General features: G+C 48.2%; 1 protein-coding gene across 1 annotated transcript in view; it reads right to left on the bottom strand.

Annotated features, from left to right (window-relative positions):
- Nucleotides 1–18869, bottom strand: part of DUOX2 (dual oxidase 2) — a 74046-nt gene that overhangs the window by 37296 nt on the left and 17881 nt on the right. The window contains exons 2-12 of the mRNA XM_063142363.1: nt 18692–18714; nt 16584–16667; nt 15421–15585; nt 10795–10982; nt 9291–9492; nt 8195–8361; nt 7108–7171; nt 5689–5785; nt 4743–4812; nt 3607–3709; nt 2345–2505 (exon numbers count right to left, since the gene is read on the bottom strand). Coding sequence (XP_062998433.1) covers nt 2345–2505; nt 3607–3709; nt 4743–4812; nt 5689–5785; nt 7108–7171; nt 8195–8361; nt 9291–9492; nt 10795–10982; nt 15421–15585; nt 16584–16667; nt 18692–18714 — 1324 coding nt within the window. The remainder of the gene's footprint in view (nt 1–2344; nt 2506–3606; nt 3710–4742; nt 4813–5688; nt 5786–7107; nt 7172–8194; nt 8362–9290; nt 9493–10794; nt 10983–15420; nt 15586–16583; nt 16668–18691; nt 18715–18869) is intronic.

Raw genomic sequence — 18869 nt, 5'->3', positions numbered from 1 at the left:
CCCTACATACACCATTTTCTGGGGAACATGGGTGGGAGGGTGTTGTTGCACTCATTCCCTGCTTGTGGTGCCCTGGTTGACAGCTGGTTGGCCACTGTGTGAGCAGAGTACTGGACTAGATGGACCCTTGGTCTGATCCAGCAGGGCTCTTCTTATGTGAAACAGGACCTATAGAGCAGGTCAAACTGTTTGGCCCATTGCAGGCTCTGCCCTCTCTGAACAAAAGCCAGCGTTCTATAGCTAACATTACCAGACGTGCTCAGGAATTTGGTTGTGCATGCAGCTTTGAAATCTGATTCTGGGCCTTTCCCCACGTATTCCAAGAATGCATCATGAATAAGATTGCCAACAATTTTATTTATTTCAAAAATGTACACCCCGTCCTTTAGCCCTAAAGTTTCTAAAATCTCAGCATTACCTACGCAACCAGATTTCTGGGCTCAGACAGGTGTTTATCTATGGAATGCAAACACAGTGACATTATTAAGGCATTTTCCTCCTTGTCTGTTGCAGTTCTAAATTCTTTTCATAAGGAGGGCACTGCTGCATTAGACCGGAAGTTCATTTCATCCAGCATTCGGTTCACACAGTGGCCGACCCAATGTTCCGCTCACGGGTGGGGCCAGAAACACAAGTGGACGGGGCTTGAAATAAAGTGGGCGTGGCCTGTGTCCCAGTGGACTGTGGATCGGTGAAGCCCACATTGCAAGCTTCCCACACTGGTATGTAAAGGTTTTCCATCTTTGAATCTGGCAACTGTACCAGCTTCAGTGTAAACATCAAACTGCAAAAGGCTTTGAAATGTGACCCCACCATATCCCCCAGAAAAACAAAACAGAGGCTAGGGAAAAAGTACTTTTTGGCTTTTGAGTTTGCACATCTCCATAAGTCCTTCATGGGGCGCTAGCGAGCTTTGAAGCTGTGAAGTGGTTGCACAGACACAGGAAACTGCGTTGTACCCAGGTACAAAACGACAGCACCGATATGAAAAACACCTGTCATTCCCCATGAAAATGGAAGATCAGACAGATTTATTAGATTACGTTTTGAACAAATGGATACAATGATGAAATGGGGGAGGGGGGCGATATTATGGCATCCCAGTACAGAAGAGATTGTGTTTTTGTGGAGATCCAGTTCTGGAGGATCTGCCCCAGTACGTGCTTGAGTATAGGTTATACTCCGATATGAAAGAAAATAATTTAGATTCTTTTCTAAAGAAAATGAAATATCGGGGTATATCACACAAACTGGCCTTCCTTCTACAATTGGAAAATCAATTCATTGTTCAAAGGGTTGCAGCGTTTGTGACTAAAGCTGCACGGTGCAGAGAAAAGTTCCTCTATTCCTCTTTCTGTAAAGGGCCACAGTAACTCGGAGATCTGAACATTTTAAAATTGCACCTCGACAATATTTTAACACGTCTTTTAGCCTTTTAATTGCAATGTTTTATGGCTGTATAAAATCTTAAGAAGATTTTATCCATCTTCTTAATGTATGTAAGCCTTTTACTATTTTAATGATTGATATTGTTTTTATCTTGCAATGGTCCTTGGACCCAAGCGATAAAGTACTGAAATATACGATGGCCTTGTACCATGTCAAACTCTTCTCCATCTAGCCTAGAATAATTATTATTATTATTATTATTATTATTATTATTATTATTATTATTATTATTATTATTATCCCGCCTTTTGCCCAATGCTGGGCCTCAAGGCGGCCTTACAAAGTTTAAAATATACATGGGGGGGGGGGAACAAAGCCATAAACATTTAAAATACACAACAAAATTATAAGACATTAACATAGATGGAGGGCCAGATTATTCTCCAAAGGCCTGCTGGAACAAAAAAGTTTTAGCCTGCTTCCGAAAGCCCATCAAGGAGGGCACCAGCCTAGCTTCCCCGGGAAGAGAGTTCCAGAGCACTGGAGCAACCACCGAGAAGGCCCTCTCCCATGTTCCCACCAAGTGTGCATGTGAAGAAGGTGGGACTGAAAGAAGGCCAGCAATGGATCCCCAAGGTCTCAGGTGGAGGCCTTCCTCCTCATGTACTACCTGATTCTCTCTCTCTCTCTCTCTCTTTTGTTTTTGGAAACTGGTGATGTCATGCAGGCACAAGCTTTGTCCCTCTGCAGCAAGATGTTAGAGTTGCCCAGCTGTGCCTCTCTCTTTTCCAGGCATCAGATGTTCGTGGGGGCTAGAGCAAAGAAACACAGGGCGGCCCTTGTGTACCCCCCCTCCTGAAGACTCTCCATCCCCGTCAAGGCCTTGCTGGCAGTGGACAAATGGTGGCCCTTTACTGTCCTGTCCCCCTCCCTAACTCCTCTGGAATAGGGTTACCGTTTGATTCTGCTGCTGGATATCCAGCCATGTATGAATGGGCTGGAGTTTGAAGAACTCCCTGGCCTTATTGTAAGTGGATAATCCAAGGTCCCTGCCGCGCTGAATCCAGCTGGCCACGAAGTCCGTGCGGGAGTACTTCACCGTCCCATACCAGTAATCTGGAGAGGAAACACAAAACAGGACGCCCATGGCATAGCAAAACAGAAGAATTCCTGCAGAGAGCAGAATCATGGCCATTATGGGGTATCTGTCTTAGAAGGAATCTTGTCCAGCAAGGACCGGCAGAAGGAGCAAATAATCACATCCAAGAGGCTAAGGTGACGCTTCCCACATTTCTGATAGCTGCTATACATTTTTTTGGTTCTGAGTCCCTTCCCCTTTCACACCAAAAGGTTTACTTGCTGCACTTGTTTACTCTTGCATCTGACTCCTTCCTCACTGCTAAAGCCCGCCCTGGGATTTAAAACCAGCCAGGGAGGCTTTGCTTGTGGTGTCCTTGAGGAATGTGACCCATGGGCCTACCACATACAGCAAGGCCTTTTTGGTGGTGGCACTCTGGCTATAGAATTCTTTTCTAGTAGTGTTTTGGCTGTCATTTACGCACCCATTCAAAACCCATTTATTTCTGCAGAATTTTGGGGTTCAGGCAAGTTTTCATTGGTTACGTTGATGGTTTTTATTGCAGAGCAAAGTGCTCCTCTTCAGGTTGCCCTTTTCCAAGATGCTCCATTCAATTCCTCCCTCCCCTCTGCATCTCTGATTTCTCCCCTCTCAAGCGTCAGCTAATGTGCTCAGTCTTTATTTTAGCTATTTTTGGGGTCCTCCCCTGCCACTGAGGCCTTTTTCCTAAAGATTTTGGGGACCTCTCCAAATCTTGGGATTCCCCCAAGCCTGCTGAAATCTCCCTCTCATGTGTGGATGGTGCCATTCTGTTTAAATAAGGATCCACATTCATCTCTGAACTTTAGAACTAGTGGGACATATGATGATGATGATGATGATGATGGCTGACTTGGAGATCCGTATGAGTATAGGAAGCTGCCCAGGGCCAAACTGTTTGTCCATCTGGCCCAGTATGGTCTAGTAGCCCCTCAACAGTAATTCCTCCTGGGCAAATCTTGGACAAACAGCTCCTTGCTCTGTATTGCCCTTCCTCAGGCTTGCAGTAAGGATGAATTTGCTCCTAAGGAGCATCCAAAAAGAGACAGATATTCAAATAATCGAGAGCCGCTGAAAGGAATGAAGGGGGGATGGTCTACCTCTGAGATCTTCAACCACAATGTTGTCCTCTCGCTCGGCAATTTGAGAACTCATGCCCAGCAACAGTTCATCGACATCCTTAGCTGTTTTGAGACTGGGATTCTGAAACAGGACAGAAAAAAAACAAGCAAACCTAAGACGGAGTTGTGGAACCTCAGACTTGCAGGCCAAATCCGGCCTGCTCTGGGTCCACATTTGGCCCTCTGTTGGTTCCTCAGGTGGCCATACAGCCTTCCCCTGGCCCCACTCTTTCCCTCTACCCACTAAATGCTTGGCGGTTTCTCGGCTTTTGTGCATCCCCCCTCCCCCTCTAAAAGGCTGAAATGTATCTCCTAAGGCTCAGCTACTACCAGGAAGAGTTTCATGCTAAACTATACAGGTAATTTTTGGCCCCGCCCCTTTGGCCACACCCACCCCTGGAATGCGGCCCTGAGGGCTTCTCAGAAATAGAATTCGGCCCTCAGACTGAATGAGGTTCAACACCCTTGATGTAAAGCACAGCTGATGGAAACCGACCTGACCCGACCCTATTGAAAATGTGACCTGGCCCAGAACCGGACACGTTTCTTGCTGTTGTCATTTGCTACACCCATGGAATCAGAACCGTCCCAAGAGATTTTGCTGCCTGAGGCGAAGGACAGGATGGGGGATGCTGGTCGTGGTAGGACTTGTTTCTGTCTAAACATGGGTAGGGCTGCTCCTTGAGTTAGAAATGTGCACTTAGCCAAGTCAAGTCAAATTTTACAAGATACGCCTTCAGACCATTTCAGACATCGTAAGCACACATTGGTCCTGTTCAGACAACACGCTAAGCCACGGTTAGGCTGCTATCCCTTTTGCAGCAAGTGATTTGTGAGCGTGGTTAAACCATGGTTATGTAGCCACCATGGTTAAGAATGGTTCACATGACATGCTAAGCTTAATGACTGTGGCTTAACATGTCGTCCGACTAGCGTCCTTAAAAACAAAGCCGAAATACATAAGTGTCCAAACATAAAAGAATTGGAGATTAAAATATTATTATTTTTTTAAAAAGTGCTGGAAATGGTCTGAAGACGTGTTCAAGAAAATTGTCCTTGCCTTGCCTGTGTGCTCAGTCACTCACGGATAGCCCCGAAGAGGTGAGCCCCCTTACCTGTCGGTTCCAGTAACTGTTGCACAGTCGTAGTCTGTCATTCCCTTCTCGGTAATGGCAAGCCGGACCCCTGAAAGTAAACCAAAGAAGCATGGGCAGGTACAGCACATTTCATCAGGGTGTGCACCGTTGGATTTTTTTTAAAAAAGGTCAACATTTATTGAATACTCAGTAATAAAGGATATTATTTTTATTCATTCGTTTATTAAGCACTATGGACACTGATGCCCCACTCTGCATTCAGCTTGACGGACTGTGGGAGGGCCGTTGCAGATAAGGTGGGGGGAGGGAGAATGAGGAGACACTCGTCAAGCCCCAGCACTGGTCGGGCTTTGTAGTGACACTGGCCAGAGGAGGGGCTTAAGAGGCGATATTAGCCTTCGAGACCCTTCCTCCTGGCCTCTTTGAAGCGTGGCTCCCGGCAGAGAGGCTCCCGGCTGAGCGACTCATTTTCAATCCTACTGCTGGGAGAAACAGTGTGCTGTTGGAGGCAGCGGGGCAGCCAGAGGGCAGCCAGAGGGCAGCCAGAGGACCGTTCCTGCTGTGTCTGGATCCTCCTCTGGATCCCTACTCAATGGCCCCCGAATTTGGTGCTTATTGCTTGAGACTTTAGGGTGTGCCTGGGCACACCCGGCACACCCCTTGTGCACACTTATGAAAAGAAGTGAGATGACCGGGACACTCTGTGCAGGATGAGTATGATGCCCAAAGCCCTCTGAGCAGGATAAAAATGGTTTAGATCATTAAATAAATAATCCTTTGAGCCAGAGATGGACAGGGATAGAACTTGGGACCTTCCCCATGCAACGGGCTCTTTGACTGAGCCACAGCCCCTCTGCAACATGACTCTACCACAACTAGCACTCAAGGCTCATGCCATAGTGGTCTGCTCATGGGACAGATGTATCAGCAGATGCATAAGATGGCCACACGGTTTTTTACTCACCTCTTGTAGACCACGGAAGGGATCATGGTGCCCAGGAAGAGTGCTGAAGTCACCAAGAATTCAGGAGAGATCCTGGCATCCACATGCTGCTTGTAACCTACGAGGCAGAGGGCAGCTCAAGAGAGTGAAGGCAGCAGGATCGTGCCCACTGTCTCATGGCCATTTGGTCAACACAGATACATGGCCTGAACAGGGTTTGTGTGTTTGGCCAAAGAAAGATTGCTGGGCAGAGGTGTGTGGAATCCCATGATACACTTCAGCACTGGAACACCCTGTCCAAGAAGACAAAGAAGAAGACAAGAAGGGGGGAAAACCCCTCCTACAGAGCAATCCTATGTGTGTCTATTCAGAAGCAGGGATGTGCAACTTAGCAAACCTTGAGTTCGCTAAAGTTCTCTGAATTCCATCTCAAAGCTTCTTCCTAGTTGAGTCTGTGTTAGATTACAAGTGTTGGGTTTTTTTCTTTTCACATGAAAACCCATCCATATTTTCCAAGATGTATGCATCAATTGTGCACACCTTTGAAATGTATGCATTCTTCTCCCACGAATTAAAGCTTATTTGTGCACGTTTTTCAAAAGTATGCATATTATAAAATGCTTGGGCAAATAAATGATGATCTCTTCTTGATCATCCCGGAGTGCAGGACACGGAAAAATGGACTCAAGTTACAGGAAGCCAGTTTCCAGCTGGACATCAGGAAAAACTTCCTGATTGTTAGAGCAGTACGACAATGGAACCAGTTACCTAGGGAAGTTGTGGCCTCTCCCACACTAGAGGCTTTCAAGAGGCAGCTGGACAAGCATCTGTCAGGGATGCTTTAAGGTGGATTCCTGCATTGAGCAGGGGGTTGGACTCGATGGCCTTATAGGCCCCTTCCAACTCTACTATTTGATGATTCTATGAAATATGTTTTAACCTAGCACCAAAATGATAGCAACATTGGCACCGAACTTCAGTGGGGAAGAGCAGAGGTACCTAAGAACCCCTTTAAACATAACAAAAAGTTCCAGGGCATGGTGTGAAGGTACATGATGCAGCCACTTCGCAGAAACTAAGCAGGATTGGGGGAGGTCAGTGCTTGGATGGGTGACATCCCTAGAACGCCCCCCCCACATGGTATATAGGGTTCCATAATGGAAGAAATGCAATAATAAATAAATCAACATTCCTACATGAGGGAAGAATAATACATCAATCACACGTTTCATGGCATAGGTACTTATATGTTGGGAAGTTGTAATGAACTCCAGTTTCCCCTGCCCTACCCAGATTCAAAAGAATCAAGCAAAATGCCTTTCAATGGCGGCTTTGCATTCACCGGAGCGCATGTTGCTGCCTTCCCCATCAGGTGTGATGCTTTACCCCCCCCTTCTTTCACACAGCATCCCAGCCCACTGCATGTAAACACCCACTCACCTTCATAACGCGCCAGACTTTCCTTCCCCAGAAAGGTCGGCAGCCATTCGTACAGGATGATATTCTAGGAAAAGCAAGGAGGAGACTGTGGCACATCGGGACGCGGGAAGCACTCTCACGCCAGGCCAGGCCATTTGTCTGTCTAGCGCAGCGTTTTGCAACCCGACAATTGGAAAATGTGTTGGACTGCCGCTCCCGTCATCCACATGCTTCCCGGGGGTGATGGGAGTGGTACTCCGAGACATGTAGAGGCCACCAGGTTGGGGAAACCTGGGCTCACCCAAATCTGATTCTGACTATCCACTGTTTACCCAGGTTCTTCCCAATAGTTAAATTATGGAAGATGTAGTGATGGCCACCAATTTCGATGGCTTTAGAAGGGGGTTGGATAAATTCCTGGAGGAGAAGGCTATCCAGGGCTACTTGCCCTGATGGTTAAGTGATACCTCCACTATTCGAAGCAGTAAGCCTGTGTGCACCAGTTGCTGGGGAACATGGGTGGGAGGGTGCTGTTGCACCATGTCCTGCCTTGTTGGTCCCTGGCCGACAGCTGGTTGGCCCCTGTGTGAACAGAGTGCTGGACTACATCAGCCTCAGGGCTCTTCTTACATTCTTACCTGCTCTCCTGGGGTTGCCAGGAAAGCATGTGCTCCACCTCTGGGCTATGGCCCCTTCCTTAAAGATAGCTTGTGGAGGACCTATTATTATTATTATTATTATTATTATTATTATTATTATTATTATTATTATTTTATTACATTTATATACCGCCCCATAGCTGAAGCTCTCTGGGCGTTAAAAACAGTGAACATTAAATACAAATATACAAAATTTAAAACTATAAAATACAAACAAAAACAGACAATATCCATTTTAAAGCAACTATTCTGGGGTCAGTTAAAAAACGCGGCATATGCTGTTAAATCATTCCATAACTGAGGGGCCACCACTGAAAAGGCCCTCTCCCTTGTTGCCATCCTCCGAGCTTCCCTTGGGATCCAAACTTGGCCGAGAAGCTCTTTATCTCATAGAGGCTTCCAGATATTTATTTAGAGCAGCCTCTCTCTTTCTTCTGAGCCTCGCTTACCTGGTAAGTAGCCACAACCTGTTTGCGTGCGTGTTGGAAGAGATCCTCATCCGACCAGCCAGGGTTCTCTTTCTCAAGCTTTTCTGCCCAGTAGTTGTGGTAGCGGAACCACACAATGCTTGTTGCCTGCAGGAACAGGTTTTCATTTCCTTTGGCATTTCCAAAATCTAGAGGGGAGGGAATCCGAGAGAACTGTGAGAGGACGAGGAAACGAGACGCGTGTCTGTGGGGCAGATATCAGAGAAGCACTGAAGATGCTCTGCAAGATAACTTGAGACGGATGGAGGGCCCCCCAATTCTTTTGGGTTGGTGGGCACATTTGGAATTTTGTCATGGGCACTCTCACAAAATGGCTGCGATGAGGCTGGGGCTTGCCCATTCATAACATGCCAGCCAAACTACACATTCAGAAATGGTGGGTTGGTACCACTTTAGAATTTAGATTGGACAGCTCCTCCATGTCACATAAATAAATGTTCCCCCTCCTCTGTGTCCCATAAATAAATGCTCCTTCATGTCAAGAACTCCCTGCCTATGGAAAGCAAGTGTGTCAGGGAGCAGGAGTCTAGTTTAGCAATTTTCCTAAGTGCATGGAGTTTTGTTTTATACCATGGAAGAACTCAAACAAGCGTTACCCACCGGTAGTGCAGGACTATGTGAAGTAGCACAACCCCGGGGCGGCTGTACCACATAATGTATTAATTTATTTGCATCTTTGAATTGGTGCTCACTGAATGTCACATGGAAAAGAGCCAAGTTCGAGGAGGGCCAATTAACAAAGATGTGAGGCTGCAACCCTGCACACAACTCACTTGGGAGTATGGCCCATTGAAGAGGCAGCTGGACAGCCATCTGTCAGGGATGCTTTAGGGTGGATTCCTGCATTGAGCAGGGGGTTGGACTTGATGGCCTTTTAGGCCCCTTCCAACTCTACTAGTCTATGATTCTATGATTCTTGAGTAGAGGTGTACAGGGTCGCCCTTGTGAAATAGTCCTGTTTCTGAGCCCCTGAAAAGATGCGGCGTAGGGCTTCACCATCTCCCTCCTTGGCTCTTGACTCCAGCTGAGAGAGATGCTGTATCCCGGCTTTTCTTACCCAAGATCCCTTTGGGTCCCCCTTGTCCTGTGGATGAGTCCAAAGCCTTCCACATTAAGCTGTTTGCCTCAGTCTCCTTCGGAAAGCTGTGATCCTTTCCGGAAAGCAGCCTCCCTCGTGAGAAATTCCGCAGAGAATCACTCCAGGAATGGGTTGGGCCATAGATAGCACTGCCGTCCAGCCACCCTGTCACTCCGTTTACCTGTTGAAAGAGAGGGAGGGGAGCAGGGCAGAGAGAGGAAGGAAGGGAGAGAGATGGAGCAGGTGAGTTGGTTCCTTCCCAATCTCTGAATAGGTGAGACTCGATTGCTGAGGCTTCTGACGACAGAAACTTACTTTATACCAGGAGCCTTCAAATCTGGCCCTCCAAGGTCCTCCAGTTGGTCACATGCCCCCAATCCATTTTAGAGGATTTCCTCCTGCACCCTTGGCCACTGGATCTGGCTGTTCTCCTGACGGTGTGGCAGCTGCATGAACCCTTCAATACACACCCTCCATTTACCCTTTGCCCCCTGTGAAACGTCCCGTGCGACCACATGACCAGTGAGGGAGGAAGCAGCAGCCAGGCACCTCTCCACCGTGCCTGGGTCCAGCTCCAGCTGAGAGCCCCCTCCCTCCTGCTACCAACTGTCTCTGCAGAGGCCACCAGTGAGGGAGGAAGCAGCAGCCAGGCACCTCTCCACCATGCCTGGGTCCAGCTCCAGCTGAGAGCCCCCTCCCTCCTGCTACCAACTGTCTCTGCAGAGGCCACCAGTGAGGGAGGAAGCAGCAGCCAGGCACCTCTCCATCGTGCCTGGGTCCAGCTCCAGCTGAGAGACCCCTCCCTCCTGCTACCAACTGTCTCTGCAGAGGCCACCAGTGAGGGAGGAAGCAGCAGCCAGGCACCTCTCCACCGTGCCTGGGTCCAGCTCCAGCTGAGAGCCCCCTCCCTCCTGCTACCAACTGTCTCTGCAGAGGCCACCAGTGAGGGAGGAAGCAGCAGCCAGGCACCTCTCCACCGTGCCTGGGTCCAGCTCCAGCTGAGAGCCCCCTCCCTCCTGCTACCAACTGTCTCTGCAGAGGCCACCAGTGAGGGAGGAAGCAGCAGCCAGGCACCTCTCCACCGTGCCTGGGTCCAGCTCCAGCTGAGAGCCCCCTCCCTCCTGCTACCAACTGTCTCTGCAGAGGCCACCAGTGAGGGAGGAAGCAGCAGCCGGGCACCTCTCCACCGTGCCTGGCTCCAGCTCCAGCTGAGAGCCCCCTCCCTCCTGCTGTCACCTGTAACTGCTGAACTTTCCAACTAAGATTGTAGTGCCTGAATTTGCTTTCCTTTTCCCCCTCCTCCTCCTCCCTCCCAATCCCCTTTCCTTTTGTGTCATGTCTTTTAGATTGTAAGCCTGTGGGCAGGGACTGTCAAGAAATACTTTTGTAAGCCGCCGTGAGAGCCTTTTTTGGCAGAATGGGGGCATAAAAATCCTTAAATAAAATAAATAAATAAATAAATGACTCTACAAGGGGATCCTACCTGGTCCCGGGGCTTGTTGGGGCTTCGTCCAGTTCCTGGAGCCCACTGCATGCGCTGGAAGGGCAGGACAACATCACCCAAGCCTGAAGGGTCAAAGATGGGGTCTCCTTGTGGGATAGCCAAGTTCAGGAATTCAGCCGGGCAGCCGGGCATCTCGGCTTCCAAGATCTCTGAAAGGACGTGAAAACCTGCCCGATACCCAAAAGGGTGGGTGGAGAAAAGAAGGGGATGGATTACACATGGCACCTGAAGAGCTTGTGAAATTGAATCCAGCGAATTCTCAGGAGCTGAGACCACATTGACCTTCAAGGAATAACCTGCTGCGACTGCTGTTAAGGATGTTACAACTAGCGATGCCTTTAATCTTCGCAAATTCTGATGTGAACTGACATGAAGGGAATCTACACGTCGTACTGAAGGCGCTTGCATGCGCCCCCAGTACGCCCCCAAAACGATGGTGTAGATTCTGCCTACCTGCAGCCCAGAAGAGACGGAGGAGGAGGCGGCTGGGGAATCCGGCCGCGTCCTTGCCTCCCCGCCGGCTTCCTGCTGCCGGGGTAAGAGCAACCCGGGTCGGAGACCTCAGCTTCCGCTTCCGCCGAGCTCTCCGACCCAGGTCGCTCTTACCCCGGCAGCAGGAGGCTGGCGGGGAGGCGGCGGCAGCGGCGGCAAGGATGCGGCCGGATTCCCCAGCCGCCGCCTCCTCCGTCTCTTCTGGGCTGCAGGTAGGCAGAATCTACACCATCGTTTGGGGGGCGTACTGGGGGCGCATGCAAGCGCCTTCAGTACGACGTGTAGATTCCCTCCCATTTCCCCTGGACTAGTGTGAGGACCGGAATGCCTTTTGCATGTCCAGAATAGCCTGATGCAGTTCTTGGTTCAAAAAATGTATTGAAATGCATTTCAAAATGCGTATTTTAGAAGAGGAAGTAGGTTTAGGAATGTGTATTTTCAAACACAGTTGGAAATGAGCATTTACATACATCAGGGCTGGCACCAAAGGTAGGCACGATTGGGCACTTTTTGAGGGACCACACCCTAGCAGGGGTCCACTGACAAGACTCCCCTGGAGTTGCTTCTGTTCTTCACCATTGCAACCTGATTGTTTACCTATGAACGTAAGAAGAGCCATGCTGGATCAGATCAAGGGTCCACCTAGCCCAGGAATCTGTTCACACATTGGCCAACCATCTGTTGACCAGGGACCCACAAGCAAGGCACGAGTGCAACAGGACCCTCCTGTCCAAGTTCCCCAGCAACTGGTGTACACAGGTGTACTGCCTTTGCTACTGGAAGTAGCACATAGCCATCAGCACTAGTACTCATTGATAGGCTTCTCTAAGAATTTATCCCACCCCTCTTTAAAGCCATTGAAATTGGTGGCCATCAGTACATCTATACCTTGCCTCTCATTCTGGTCTAGGCCATGGTGGTGAGAAGGAGGATCTGTAGATGACACTGCCTACTTATCCCCTGGCTTTCTACCCATCAAGCAAGCAAGTAGTAGCAATGGTGGCCCTGTTCAAACAACACGCTAAACCATGCTGCTTAACCACAAAATGGTTAACGGAATGCATGCATTCCATTAACCATTCTGTGGTTAAGCAGTATGGGTTAAGGCCCATGAAAAAGTGGGTGAAGAACCCTAGCAGCTTTTGACAATGGTGGTGAGAGGGGAGACTCACTCAGGGAGGGGGTGCATTGAGGATGCTTTGCCCTCCCAAACCCAGTGCTGGCATTGACATTCATAGTTAACTACACCTTTTCGCAAGGATTGAAAGAATACATAAATTTGCAACAAAATCAACACAGAGTGGGCTACCCTTCTGGGAGTCAATCTGCAGATTAGTGGGACAGAACAGATTTACAGGTGAAATTGATCCAGACCAGGAATAGACAAGTTTATCTATCCCAAATTACACATCTTCAAAGCTGGATACAAGCACTATATGACTGCCTTAATTCTACACCCGAGGTGACTCATCCTCTCAAGCAATCATCCAGTCGAAGATGTTCCGACAAGAAATCTATCTCAGGCCGTAGCTAGACCTAAGGTTTATCCCAGGATTGTCCTGGGGTCAAACCTGTTCATCTAAGTGCCACACAGGGCATCCAGTGCTCAGGCAGGGACGAACCCGGGATGATCCTGGGATAAACCTTAAGTCTATCTACGGCCTCAGTAAGGTCAGAGAAACTGCTTGTAGCCTTTGCTCATAGCTTTCCAAAATCCTGCTTTTAAGGCCTAAGGCTTTCTCCCAAATTGGTGCAGGTGGAAAGGATTCTGAATCAGTGGCAATTATGGAGGAAATAACTGGCTAAACCTACTTCCTCTTCATCCTTCTCCTCATCAGAGAGGAGCTGAAGGCTTCTGAGAAATCCAGGGCCTGTTTCAACATATTTGGAAGGATTATGCTCCAAGCGTGACTCAGGCCTCGGGAGAAAGGCATACCTAGTAACAGTCAAGCTGCTAGAGAGGTGCCCAACTCATACGGGCAAATATGATGAACCCACAGAAAAATGGGTTTAAGAGAGCAAATCATTCTGAGGTTTGGAGGAGAAATCTGTATGGAGGGACGGACAGAAGTGTTCCTGAGAGACTGCACAAAAGATGTAATCCAAGGCACTAATCCCCTTGGAGTTAATCCCGTAATCCAAGGGTATGAGCAAGGGGAACAAGCAAGAGGGCCATGCAGTTGTGTGAATTACAACCTCCACGTTACATGAACTTCAGATACTTGTGCAAATCCACACTGACACTCCATCTTTCTGTGACCAGTAATCAGAAAGAATTACATGTATTACTGCATATTTACATGCATCAATTTGGGACCATCAGTGGCCATGTATCCTACTTAATGGAGGACAGTCTTTTATTGGTGCAACCACACTTGGCAAACAGCCAACCCAGTGTCACGGGTGTGTCCGGCGGTTTTGGACGTGTGTGAGAGTGGGCGGCCGCCATTTTCGGCACCGTTTTTGATCGGCTATCACCATGTTTTGGAGCTGACCATGTGTATTTATTTTTTAACACAACCATATTGACGCGCAGGAGCGCATCTTCAACACAGTGCCTATCTGCCCCTGAGTTTCTGTGTATTTGCGCTGGTGCGCGTCTTGGAGGATGCTGGTGCACATCTCTGTGCCCTGTATCCATCTGTCCAGTTCTGCCCTCTTCTCCCGATACACCATCAGAAGCGCCATCACGGCACGCCCATCCTCCCACAACGGCTCTCCTTTACTCACAAGAAACTTCCCTCGCATGTGCCCTGTGAGGGACAATCGCAGAAGTGGGAAGCCTCACAGTTATCCTGCTTCCATTGCAAAATGGCGGTAGGTGTAGATTAGGCCTCAGATAGTTGCATTTGTTAGATAGACAGTATTCGTCTTGCAGATTGTTCTATCCATGTTTTTCAAACTAGACTGATAGAAGTGGTCATATGCATACTTGCTGCTGGTGAAAGCCTTTGTAGTGTAGAAGATTGATAGAAATGCTTAGACAGATAGTTACATTTGTTAGATAGACAATGTCCATACTTGCTGCTGGTGAATTGCTAGTTTTTCCTCCTAAACCTTCTCCTCACCTCTCATTCTCCCTTACTGTCAACGATGTCACGCTTACTCCGGTCAAGGAAGCTCGTAGTCTTGGCTTTATATTTGACTCCTCGCTCTCCTTTACTCCTCACATCGAGGCAGTAGCTAAATCCTGTCGTTTCTTCCTGTATAATATTGCCAGGATTCGACCATTTTTGTCTGTCTCTTCTGCCAAGACTCTCGTTCACGCACTGGTTATCTCTCGGTTGGACTACTGCAACCTTCTTCTCTCTGGCCTTCCTTCGTCTCACATCAGTCCGCTGGTCTCTGTCCACCACTCTGCCGCTAAGATCATCTTCTTGGCCCACCGCTCTGACCATGTCACTCCACTTCTGAAATCTCTTCATTGGCTTCCAATTCACTTCAGAATCACTTGAGAACTACAAACTCAATCACTGCTTTTAAGACTCAGCTCAAAACTTTTCTTTTCCCTATAGCCTTCAAATATTGAGTTTGTTCTGACTTTACACTGTTAGTTTTGCCCTACCCTGTGCCTGTTTACACTTCCCTGTGCCTGTTTGCATTCTCCTTCCCTCTTTATTGTTTACTACAACTTATTAGATTGTAAGCCTATGCGGCAGGGTCTTGCTATTTACTGTGTTATCTGTACAGCACCATGTACATTGATGGTGCTATATAAATAAATAAATAAATAAATAAATAATAATAATAATAATAATAATAATAATAATATTTCATTCAGGCCATGGCTAGACAAGGCCTATATTCCGGGATCATCCCAGGATCATCCCTGTGCATCTAAATGACACACGGGATCCCGGGAGCAGGCAGGGACGACCCCTCCATTTGCCTGGGATAATCCTTAGGTCTAGCTAAGGCCTCATTCATAACTGCATATCATGTCTCTCATTGTATGTATTTGATGTTATGCAGTTTAATTCTAGTATAATTGCAGTTATTTGTACACACATGAATTGTTGGTCTGCATTCGCAGTTCTTAATATATTTATACAGCATTTATTTACTGGTCTGATTTCATTACTTTTACCAGGTCCCCCACTTACTCCAACTTACCAAAGAAGACACCCAGCACGGTTCTGTTCTCCTGAGAAGGCAAGCCCGAGTTCCCCCGTGCCACCACATCGCTGAGTCTGCGGGCATTGGGGACATGTGGTTCCTGCAGGGCCTGGTACACACCGTCTGCGTAGTTGGCATGGAGCAGCCGGGACAGTTGGGATCCTGGTGGTAGGAAACGAATAGGTCGACTTGAGGTGCACGAAACCATAACTCATCTGCCACCATTGGGCTGCCATATGCTTTCCTGGGACAGGGACTTCGCTCCTTCAAGATGCACTTAAATTCAGCAGTGAGAGCCTAGGGTGGCCACGTATCCTAGTTTATTGAGCACAGCCCTCCATTTGAAGGTCTGTCAGGGGACAGTCCTCTTTTTGTAGGCATTCTGCAAAATTCTACACCCGAGGTGACTCATCCTCTCAGGCAATCATCCAATCGAAGATGTTCCAACAAGAAATCTATCTCAGGCCGTAGCTAGGCCTAAGATAGCTAGCTAGGTAGCTATCTAGGCCGTAGCTAGCTAGGCCGTAGCTAGCTACTGTCCCAGATAAAAACCCCAAGAAGGCAGAAGAGCAGGAAGGCCTTGAAAATTCCCATCAACAGCAGACTGAGCAGGTAGGCACACGGATCACCTGGCCACAGTCTCCACCACTCTGGGGAGATATATTGCACTTCTATCTAAACCAGGGGTGCTGAACCCATTACAGCTCACGGGTCAAATTCCATTTCAGACAAGCTCTCAGGGTCCACATTCCAGTGGTGGGTGTGGCCAAAGGCAAAAGGGCGGGGTCAAAAATACCAGCCTATAGCAGCTTAAAGGTCTTACTGCCTGTAACAGCAGAGGCATCTCAACTTTTTAGTAGGGGTTATATTGCACAAATCTGGGAAACCATACAAAGATCGGGGAAAGAAGGCATCTGGGGAATCCCAGAGAACTGGACTTGGGAGCTCAAGAGACCTGGATTTTGCACCCTTAATTCAAATAATACTAATTCTTTTTAAATGTGCATCTCTATATGAATTAGTATGTGCAAAGTTTGTCCAAATCCACATCCCGTTTTGCCACCTTTGGTGGGGGATGCTCTCCTTCTTTTTCGGCGACACCTGTATTAACAGACGGCGACAGCAGTGAAGGCTGAACGTCCCCATCCCAAAGTTCTCACCTGCAGAGTTGTGTCTGTGATACATGAGGTTGTTGTACCAGCCGTCGTAACGCTGAATTTCCCAGCGGATATTCTCTTGGGCACCTGAGAACAAAGCAGGCAAGGAACAGCCCAGAAAGGAAATATTGGAAAGGGATTTGATGAAAAGTATCGGCACTCTGGGGTCGGCATATTGGAAGGAATGGCTTTGCGTGTCGATGGCTCCTCACAGTGGCCATTGAATGCAAAACACAGCAAGAGAGACCTCTTCAGGTTAGAAGTATGGCTTAAGTTAGGATTAAGCCAAACATTACATTAAATGCATGAGCCTAACTTTTTGTTTTAATACTATAGTTTATGTGCATGGGCCCCCGTTCCGGATCAGGACTGCCACACACAGGTAGTGTGGGGGGGGAGATGTTCAACCTCCCCCATCCAAATGCTTTTGCCCCCTAAAATTGTCCCCAATTCTTTAGACCTTGCATAGTGTGTGTGTGTGTGTTGAATTAAGGTAGGGAAATCAGCTGTGTGGGAAGGTTTGACCCACCCACCTATGGTGGTCCCAATCCTGATCAGGGTCCCATGCATTTACACTAAAGTTTTAAAAAATAGGATCAGCTACAATCTACACATTTAATGTACCATGTAGGTTAGCTTTTAGTTACTGAAATATTCCTGTGGACATCCTATCAAATTCTATCCCAGTGTGTGGGGATTGTTCAAGAATCACCACCAATTGGCCTTTGAACAGCCAAGATATTGATACTTCAGCATTGGAAGGATACATTTTTCCTCCTGTACACCAATAGATGGAAGAGCTGTCTGTGTTTGAGTGTATGACCAATAACAACTTTTAGTAGGAAAAAAAACTCTGATGCCAAACATTCAAGATCACAGCTTGGACCAAGCCCGTTGAAGCATCTCTATGCTAACCCCAAGAGCATGACTTGAAGAAACAAGCAACCGAATTTTGCAGGGGACTGGAGGTTACAATGCTTGGGGAAGGGGACACATGATAAAGCTGTATCAGATTATGTATGGTGTGAAGGAAGTGGATAATAGCAGGTCCCTTCATAATACTAGAACCCAGGGCCAGCCAATGAAGCTGAATGGTGGGAGATTCAGGACTGATAAAAGGAAGGATGTCTTCCCACAGCGCCAAGTTATATGACAGAATTTGCTGGCATGGGATGTGGTGATAGCTACTAGGTAAGAAGACTTCAGATTAGATGGGTATCAGACAAATTCCTTGAAGACAAAGCTAACGCTGGTCATCAGTTCCAATGGCTGGATGCCCCCTCCAGGATCAAAGGCAGTACACCCAGGACCCGTGCTACAATAGAGGCCACTCAGGCGGCTGCCTAGAGCGCCAAGGTAAGGGGGGCACCAAACGCCGCACCTGGAAGCCGCTCTCCCACAGCAGCTCTGAGAGGGCGGCTTCCAGGCGCGCCGTTCTGAAGCCCCCTGCCTGTCCCAGTGTCTTGGCTTCGCTTTGGCTGGGCGCCCACCCAGCCGAAGTGAAGCCATGGCCCCCACCCCAGCGTCCTGGCTTCACTTTGGCTGGGTGGGCGCCCAGCCAAAGCGAAGCCAGGACACTGGGGTGGCTTCTGGCCAGGTGCGCTGTTCCAAAGCCGCCCTCCGGCCCTCCGGCCCCCCCACCCCAGTGTCCTGGCTTTGCTTTGGCTGGGCGGGTGAGATGGCACCCCGCGCCCAGGTACGCTGGGGTGGGTGTGGGTGGGTGAAAGCAGCTCACCTGCCTAGGGCGCAAAATAGTCTGGCACCAGCCCTGAGTACACCTATGTACACATGAGCAAGAGGATGTTATAGACCCTATGTCATACTTGTGGGCTTCACACAGAATCTGGATGGCCGCTTTGGAAAACTGCAGTAGTGAAGCCTTGGTCTGATGCATACTGCTTTTCTTATGTTCTCCTGTTCTTATGACTCACAGTCCCCCTTATTGGTGGAGTAACAGGTCTAGGGGGATTTTTTTCTAAGGAAATATTGAATGGTTAACCAGATAGCGAAATAATCAAACTGACTTACCAGTAGGGTGCCACAAACTTGCCAGGACAAAGCAAAGCGAAACAAAGTGGCGGATTTTGGTTCCACCCATGGGGCTGACCCACATTTCCCTTGGGGGATTTTTTTCCTGAAAGAAAAAGAAAAAAAAGAGGGGGGGGAAAGAGGTTGCGCATTACACCCATGGAAATCAATTAAATGTGGTCTCTGCAGCTCTGGCCATTTTCACCATGCCAGTGAAAACCTTTACTTTACAGAGAAAGTCTTCGGAACAGTTGTTTTCAT

The sequence above is a fragment of the Elgaria multicarinata genome, chromosome 16, assembly GCF_023053635.1.
Source record: "Elgaria multicarinata webbii isolate HBS135686 ecotype San Diego chromosome 16, rElgMul1.1.pri, whole genome shotgun sequence".
Lineage (NCBI taxonomy): Eukaryota > Metazoa > Chordata > Lepidosauria > Squamata > Anguidae > Elgaria > Elgaria multicarinata.
Note: the sequence above shows the minus strand (reverse complement) of the source record. Positions and strands in the feature narration are given on the sequence as shown.